Source organism: Ciona intestinalis, chromosome 5 (genome assembly GCF_000224145.3).
Source record: "Ciona intestinalis chromosome 5, KH, whole genome shotgun sequence".
NCBI classification, from domain to species: domain Eukaryota; kingdom Metazoa; phylum Chordata; class Ascidiacea; order Phlebobranchia; family Cionidae; genus Ciona; species Ciona intestinalis.
In genome coordinates, this window is record NC_020170.2 from 2,495,738 (window position 1) to 2,504,364 (window position 8,627).

Sequence of the window (8,627 nt, forward strand, 5' to 3'; positions counted from 1 at the left end):
GCCTTTATGTAAGTAGTAAGTCAGGTTTTTGCAACCAATATTCATTGCACATTCCGAATATCTACACTGGTTTCCAACTGAGCACCAAACAAACATTAACGATTGCATGAATGAGTATACACACATTGACTAATATTTAACCAATTCAATTCAGATTTTCAATCATAAACCAATTTCAACATAATGCTGTGTGAGTCTACAAGTATTGACACGCCTATATACTGCGGCACTCAAATGTTTGTCTTGGCAAGCCTACATTGCAAAGAACCTAATGGAAAGTTACATAAAATAAATTTGAACTCCTATCAAGGTCAACACTTTACCTTTTTAAATAATAGTTTTTTTATATTTGTATGATAATTCATTAACACCCATTTCATAATTAATTCTTGCAAAAAATATGTAACATATGCAGTTCTACAAACAATTAAGTTAGCATTTAAAATAAATACAGTATCACACTAAAGCAGCAAAACACCCATGAAAATGTTAACAATAAAATAAATAACGAGAGCAGAATAGTGCTGATTTAACAAGTCAAACAGTCAGGTTTTGCATTAAGACACAATACCTGTTAATTGTATGAATACTTTTTAAAACACACAGTAAAAGCAAGGGTTAAAATTCAAAATAGGTGACTATAGCACTATCATCTGGACGTGTATGTCTTACATAAAAACAGTAATGATAAATTTAAATATTGGTACTGCAAGTTGGACAGCCCATAAAAGACAAGTAATAGATAAGTTGTAAAGGCCGGTATTTGGTATCCTGCATAGCAAGGTACAAACTAACAGCATGAATGAAATAAATTGCTCTTTAGTATTATTATGTAAAACATACAGACAAGTAATTGAAGAATGATTTTGCAATGATTGATTAATTTATAATCTACTTCTGTTGACATGGGGCATTATTGTTGTGCTCAAAAACTCCTTCACTTTGGGCCAAATTTCATCAGTTTTAGTTCCACTGTAAGAATGCAAGAGACCTTTTTCTCTGTCAAAGTAGTTTAGTGTTTATATACATAAGATTATAAATAGCTTATAGAGGATATTTCCAAGAAAAAAATAAATTGCTGTAATTGGAAATTTGTTTATGCATTAAATACACTGGGTTTTGAGCATGTAGTAATGGTTCAATAAGCAATATTTTATGCTGAAGAAAAAGATTACATTCAAGATAAAATATCTTTCACCTGTAGAAGTCAAGCAAGGGTGCAGTTTGAAGTTGATAAGTTTCCAATCTTTTTTGTACAGTCTCCGGTTTATCATCATCTCTCTGTACAAGGGGTTCTCCTGTCAAGTCATCTACACCCTGCAATACATTAACATAGTTGGTTAAAAGGCCAAGAAAAACATAGTCACATGGTTGTTTTGGGAGTTGAGTTAAATATAACAAGGAAAAAGACAAAAAATCTAACAAGTAATTAACCTGAAAAAGTTTATAAAAACAATATTGGGTGCTGTGGATTTGTCCTTATATATTTTCTTCATATTTTCCTTGTTTTTTATATATATATTTACCTTCAATTTTTTATATATATAAATTAGTCACTATGATTTAAAATACCAACCGGTATTTTTGGTGGGTTGAAACCATCATTGTAAACCCTTCCACTGCTTAAATGAGTCCATCGACCACTTAGACGTTCACGAATTGTTTCAAATGGAACGTCTAAGTTTATAACACAGTCAATTTTCTCTTTTGTAGAAAGAGTCTCAGCCTGTTCAATTGTTCGTGGAAAACCTGTCATAGTAATCTTTTAGATATAATAAATGTAGTGTACTTCCAGGGAATATGCTCTGCTGAAGTCTTGCTGTGTGGCAAAAAGAGGCTGCGATTTTTATACCAGATGAGTCGCTCATGCATTGAACAATTAACAACGCTGGGTTAGGGTTACATAATTCTGTAAATATTCTTTGTTCACTACCAGGTAGGACGAAAAAGGGAAGGAAAACCTGTCCCATCTTACCCCACCCTACTAATGGATACATTGTACTTTGATAGCCTATTCTGTATCATTGTAGATTGATGTAATAAAAGTAAACCCACCATCCAGCAGCCAACTTGTACTCGTTGGTATTTTTTGAATTTGTGACAAAACCAACTCAACCACAAGTGCATCTGGTACCAGTTTTCCATCCTCTATGAACTGCTTTGCTTTTGTCCCATAAGCTAGTTATACAGACTATATATTAATATTTGAATGGATAAGTGTAAAAAACAAGTAATAAAGGATTGGGAACTGATAGGCTGCTTAAATTTGGCGGACCTTAATCATGTGAATGTATGAGACTATGAGTGTATCATTGTAACATATTAATTCTTTCATGGCGGGGCAACTAGAGTCATTATAACTCTTCTCCTAGTTATTATAACCGAGGTTATCATTAAGTTGAGGAGGCAATTGCTATTAAGCACCTCGCTGAAGGACTTACTCGCCAACAATGGTAGCAGTATTAAGCTTCGAGCCCATATCCCATGAATCAGTTGTGTTTATAAAAATACGTTGTTAGTAAAAACACGCTTGCAAACAGTGTTATTGCTACCACTCAAATCATGAAAAGTTAGTCATTACTACAATTCAACCAAACCCCCACCTCTCCTTGAGATATAAACAATATTTTGATCTGGCACATAAAAGTAGTACATTACATTTATGTAATATGAATTGAGTATATCAATGATAATGTAATTCATACCAATGGCATGAACAAAATCGTACAATAAAAAACAATAATTTTAAGCAGAATTTAGAATACAAAAAATAGGAAAAAGGGATACTATGATTGGTTAAGAGTGATATGCTGAATGTGTACGATTTAAACACCATCATAAAACATATTGTTTGAAAATCCTACAATGTCTTTTATGGGTGACATTCTGTTTTTTTGGCTTCAATCAAAAGCAACCTAAATATGCACAGGATGCTGTAATACACCCTATACATAATTTTAGAATGGTATGAATGGACATACATACTTGACTGTTCCGCAATTTCAGCACGTAGCATATCACCGCTGGAAAGGTGCTGCATATCAAAATCACGTATGATTCTTGCAGAGACTGTTCCTTTTCCTATAAAACATTAACCCTCACCAGAAATATAAATAGCAAAAAAGTACACAGACATTATTAAAATGTACAAGCACAAAATATTGTCAATTTTATAATAAACATTGCATACCTGATCCAGGTGGTCCCATAATAATAGCATGGATTGCTTTTCTTAACAAAGTCAGCCTCATCGTGGTATCGTTCGACTGACTGTTGTTATTGCTGGATGCAAACAACAATATCAGCAATGCAATAAGCCTTATAGTTGCAATTCGTGACCCAATTTTGCAATATTAATAAATAAACAAACCGACTGAAGGCACTCAAGCGTGTAAACACGTCACTCACGTGCAACGATGTTGCCAACTACAAATCTGATGTTTTTTATTTATGCATTAATAAACTATATAACGATACAGCAGAATATCTATTTGATACTAAAACATAGCATATATATGTAGTCAGTAATTTAGATAAAAAATTATCGATTTCCTTCATCTTAAGATTGTACAGTTTGATTTTCTAATTCCCGATGGCAACACTTATTTAAGATTCCCCACTTTCATAAACCAAATGCGAATCGATCATGTCCAAGCGTATAGTTGTAATTTTTTCTAAGATTTTAAACTTATTAGTATTTGTTTCAGGAGCAGAAAAGTAATCTAAGAAAGTTCTATTTTTGCAGTGTAGTTTTACGATTGAATATAGTTTTATTTATGTTGTAACAAATGTCGTGTCACTGTCACTTAATCCGATCGTATTCCCGTATAAATAAATGTAGCTTATATTGTAATGGTTATCGTAAAATATATATATATATATATCGTTAAATTGTATACCTATTGCCCATATTCACCACATGCATTGAAATTAAGATATTTTTTAGAAACATATTAGGTTTTTAAGTAGAATCTACAGGTTTCAATATGATTCATAGCCTGTTCATGATAAATACCCACCATGATATTTTCATGGAAAAGCACTGGAAAACTGCCGTGAAACGGTCAATTTGTGATTACTTCTTTACTGCTCTGGAAAAGGCATCTAGTCCTGAAGATATACCACCAGTTATCACTACCCCACACCACTACTTGATAACAGTTTACAGAGACAGGTTGTACTTTGTATCTGTGATCGCTAAAGAAGTTCAACCTTTATTCGTCATTGAGTTTCTGCATCGTATAATGGATACCTTCGTGGAATATTTCAACGAATGCACTGAGAGAGTGATCAAGGAGAATTATGTTGTAGTGTACGAGCTTCTAGAAGAAATGCTGGATAATGGTTTCCCTCTTGCCACCGAAAGTAATGTGTTAAAAGAATTGATTAAACCACCGAATATTTTACGTACTGTTGTGAACTCAGTAACAGGCCAAAGCAATGTTGCGGATCATTTGCCGACAGGTCAGCTTTCAAATGTTCCGTGGAGAAGAACTGGAGTCAAATACGCAAGCAATGAGGCTTACTTCGATATCACAGAAGAAGTTGATGCAATTATTGATAGATCTGGATCCACTGTCTTTGCGGAAATCCATGGGAGTATTGATGCTTGTGTTAAACTTACAGGGATGCCGGATTTGACGTTATCGTTTGTAAATCCAAGGATGCTGGATGATGTGAGTTTTCATCCTTGCATCCGCTTCAAACGCTGGGAGACGGAGAAGGTTTTGTCATTTGTCCCCCCAGATGGTAATTTCACCCTTTGCTCATATCATATTGGATCTCAAGGAATGGTATCTATACCGATATATGTAAAGCACAATGTTCATTATGCTGGTACTGGGGGGAAGTTTGAGGTCTCAGTTGGATCTCGGCACACAATGGGAAAAATTATAGAGGATCTAAAAATCTCAGCAATAATGCCAAAACAGGTAACCAATGTAAACCTCATGCCAAGTCAGGGAGAATACAGCTACAATCCTGTTGAAAAGGAAGTGGTTTGGGATGTAGGAAGAATGGCTCCTGGTAAACCTCCATCAATTAAAGGGGTTTTAAGCTTGCAGGCTGGAGTNCCAGCCCCAGAAGNANNNNCAACACTTACAGTGCATTTTCGGATACAGCAGTTGGCAATTTCAGGTCTGCGTGTTAATAGACTCGATATGTATAGTGAAAAATACAAGCCATTCAAGGGGGTGAAGTATATTACCAAAGCTGGGAAGTTTCAAGTCCGTACCTAAAGATCTGTTTATGTTTAGGCGAGAAATTATATAAATGACTACAAATTTTAGATGTTGGTTTTTACCAAATCATCTGTAAAACGTTACTTTATTTGTTGTTGTAGTATGTATACAACGTATAACTACAAAAATTAGGAATAAGTAAAAGACAATAAATAAAGGACAAAGGTAGAAGTGAAAAAAAGAGTTTATTGGGCTCCAGAAATATATTGTATAACCTTAGTTTTGTATGTTAAGTGAGTGTAAACCATAAAGCATGGTTGAAATAATGTAGGACAACATTAGGAGATTTAGTTAGCTTAACAAATAAAAACAAATATTAAAAGTTCAATTTAACCACAATTTTATAATAGGCTAATGTGACAGGTTGTGGGAAACTTATAAATTGTTCTAACGTAAAGTTGTTTGTAGCTATGTGATATTGTTGTGTACTTGTGTTCATATATTCTTTGTTGGACTGCATCCACCAATCATGCAATAAATACTAAAACAGCCAAAGAAAATGTATTATTGTTTATTGATATAACTGACCAGAACAACCTATTGAAGAATGGAAATTGCAGAAAAGAAAACTAAACAAATCAAGTAGTAACTCAATCGAAAGTGAATTGTTCAGAATTACATGCGCACAGTACAGTCTTTTTTTCTTCCACTTCTAAGAATTGTTGAATCACTCTTTGAATGGCTTCTTAACAAATATGTGGTTTCACATATATTTGGTTTAGGAGACATTATACGTCTAGCGGGACGCTTGGGAGATTTTGCGGACTTGGAACACCCTGATAACCTACTGGTTGAACATATATTTGCTTTAGGAACCAATATACTTCTAGCAGACCGCCGACAAGATTTTGCGGACTTGGAACACCCCGAAAACCTACTGGTTGAATCAGTAGGAATATTTGACTGAGGTAAAATACGTTGCTCCAAATAGTCGTTTCCACTGTCTTCTGAACTGAAAGTACTACTGCTGTCTTCTGAACTGAAGTCGGTTTTCATTCGGAGTGTACCATTTTTCCTTTTATTTAAAACAGGTTTTCTTTTTTGATTTGAGATGTTTTCTTTGTCAAATTCTTTGCTAATATTACTTTTTCTTAAATGCCTAGACTTCCTGCCTTTTGGTGAAACAAATATAATGTCATTATCTTCGCTATCAGATGAACTTTCCAAGTGAACAACTCTTTGGTGGGTCTTTGGTTTGGATTTGAGCGCGCACAGCTCTGGTGAGTTAGTCTGAACTACATGGTTCAGTGTTTTTCTTTGAGAAGACTTGGATGGTTTTGATGTAGCAACCTTGCTACCACAGGGTGTTTTAGAATTTTTTACTAATTTTTTGGGGGAACTTATTATGCAGGTTTTTGATTTCCTCGAAATTATTTTTTTGTTGCTACTTTTACGCATTGTGGGTGAATTCATACTAAGTTGTTTTAGATCTATAGATAACAGTTTACTTGGTGTTTCTGATTGATGTTTTGAAGTCACTGACGAACTGGAAGGTGATCTAATGAAGGTTTTTTTCTTTGATGCTTTGTTTTCGCTCTTCGGTTTACAAAGTGTATTTGTTTTAGTTTTTCTTAAACTAACACTATGAGAAGACACCGTATGTTGATCCTTCAATGTTTTTGGAATCCATTCCAGCGGATCGAAAAAATCATCTTCTGAACTATTTACGCCCACAGGGCTCATACTTGGAGTCAAGTAAGGAGCATTATCACTGGATAGTTCGAATTGTTGTAAAATCCCACCCACTGTCTGAGAAAATATTATCACTTGAAAAAGAGCTGCTTTTATCAAAGCCGTTAGAAGGGGGTGGGGATAATGAATGCTTTTTTGCAAGCTCATTGCAGACTTTTGAAATTGCAGTAAAATGCGAGACCGACAAAATGCTCATTGTATCAAAATCGTTTTGGCGCGGCATGTCCAAACAACTGCTAGTATGCGCAGTACGTTTACTTTGTGAAAGTACGGGCAATTCAAATATATCTGAACATCTTGAAGAAGAAAAGCTCTCTTCTAAATAATCCAACTTCTTTTTGCATTTAGTATTGCAGCTGTCTGAACTAGACGACAACGATAGGTAAATATCTGAAGATCTTCCATCTGCATCATCATCTGATAAGTCGGACAGGACATGCCCAGTCAATGTATCAATGACAGAAGAATTTACATCATCTGGAATATTTTCATATTTTGCGATTATTTTAGAAATATCTCGAGTAAATTGATCCTTGGACAGCAATGACAGATTGCTGCGCAGTGATTCCATTCTGCAATGTATGAACAGTGTTTCAACGTGGAATTTATAAAGAAGGCATTAAATTCATACAAAGTATAGTAGGTAGGAACCCCCTACATATAATACACTTAAACTCGCATATCACATATAGTAGATTTGTAGTTAAAATCTATTATTTTAGGTTTATGTATATGCAGTCTAGTAGGCGTATGGTTTATATGTTATACTGGTAAAATAAACGCAATCAAATTGGTTTCAGATTTTAATAAAAATATTTAAACGAATAGATTGTCATAAAAATGTTAGTCTTTCTACTGGTGAAATAGTCTATTACACACATTTCTCTTTCACTTCTTTACAAATGTTTTACGCTAATATAAATAGTACAAACGTGTGCATATCTGCTATGACAGACAGCAGAAATGACCTTTCTTGAAAAATTGCTATGGCAAAGTAAAAATTTTTTGTTAGCTTCGATTTTGGCGCCAATCAATTTGCCAACATAGAAATATAAAGTGTTTGATGAGAATAGGGGAACTGCGAATCAAGACCAACGATGTATTAAAACAAATGTCTAGAACTCATGTTAGGTCAGTGCACATTATAAAGTATTGTGCTGTTATACACACACAAAGTTTCACGTATGAAGTTGTTTAGAACTATCAGCCAATTTGGTTTCGCAGGAAAAGACAGGAAATTGTTCTTTGAAATCGTTAAGCCTTCCACAGTAAAGCCTGTTTACGCCTGCCGATTGTACAGAACGTTATCGTTTTATAACAGTTTTAGACGCAGCGTAGCAAAGAGCATGCAATTGACAGCTAACATTTCTGCTCTATTGGCCCTATTTTTGATATGCCAATTAGTAACTTCAGCTTCTGGATATTTTATAAGCTCTTCTTCGGATTGCACAGAATCGTAAGTCAAACTAAAGTTTATTCTCTTGGTCAAACTGTGCATGGATAAAAGTAATTATTTGAACTTGTTTTATTTTAGAGTCATTAACGGAAAGAAGCATTCGGAATGCATATATAGTGGGACGGGTAAGATTGCTGCGTTAAGTAACATTAGGGTGGGTAAAATGGGACACCTCTTCATGTTACTTTCTCGTCCCATTTGGGAGTAAAGAAAAAACATTCAAAGAAGGTATTAANNAG

General features: G+C 34.4%; 3 protein-coding genes across 4 annotated transcripts in view; 2 read left to right on the plus strand and 1 right to left on the minus strand.

Annotated features, from left to right (window-relative positions):
* Nucleotides 1-338: 338 nt before the first annotated feature.
* LOC100182043 (GTP:AMP phosphotransferase AK3, mitochondrial) lies at nt 339-3,446 on the minus strand. 2 transcript variants are annotated; one of them, XM_026834695.1, is made up of 7 exons: nt 3,191-3,446; nt 2,986-3,081; nt 2,604-2,633; nt 2,056-2,178; nt 1,577-1,749; nt 1,199-1,317; nt 339-999 (listed from the first exon to the last, which is right to left on the minus strand). In XM_026834695.1, the coding sequence occupies exons 1-7, from the start codon at nt 3,249-3,251 to the stop codon at nt 885-887; spliced, it is 717 nt and encodes a 238-aa protein (XP_026690496.1). In that variant the 5' UTR covers nt 3,252-3,446; the 3' UTR covers nt 339-884. The 2 variants fall into 2 exon arrangements, with proteins under 2 accessions (XP_026690496.1, XP_026690497.1); XM_026834696.1 differs by lacking the exon at nt 2,604-2,633 and having other exon boundaries at nt 3,191-3,441.
* Nucleotides 3,447-3,672: 226 nt separating this feature from the next.
* Nucleotides 3,673-5,731, plus strand: LOC100179714 (AP-3 complex subunit mu-1-like). The gene has a single exon (XM_002127083.5). The coding sequence runs from the start codon at nt 3,987-3,989 to the stop codon at nt 5,235-5,237; it is 1,251 nt and encodes a 416-aa protein (XP_002127119.1). The 5' UTR covers nt 3,673-3,986; the 3' UTR covers nt 5,238-5,731.
* Nucleotides 5,732-8,218: 2,487 nt separating this feature from the next.
* The window catches only part of LOC100175081, a 2,956-nt gene continuing 2,547 nt past the window's right edge, over nt 8,219-8,627 (plus strand). Inside the window, exon 1 of the mRNA XM_009860336.3 lies at nt 8,219-8,388. Coding sequence (XP_009858638.1) covers nt 8,279-8,388 — 110 coding nt within the window. The 5' untranslated portion in view covers nt 8,219-8,278. The remainder of the gene's footprint in view (nt 8,389-8,627) is intronic.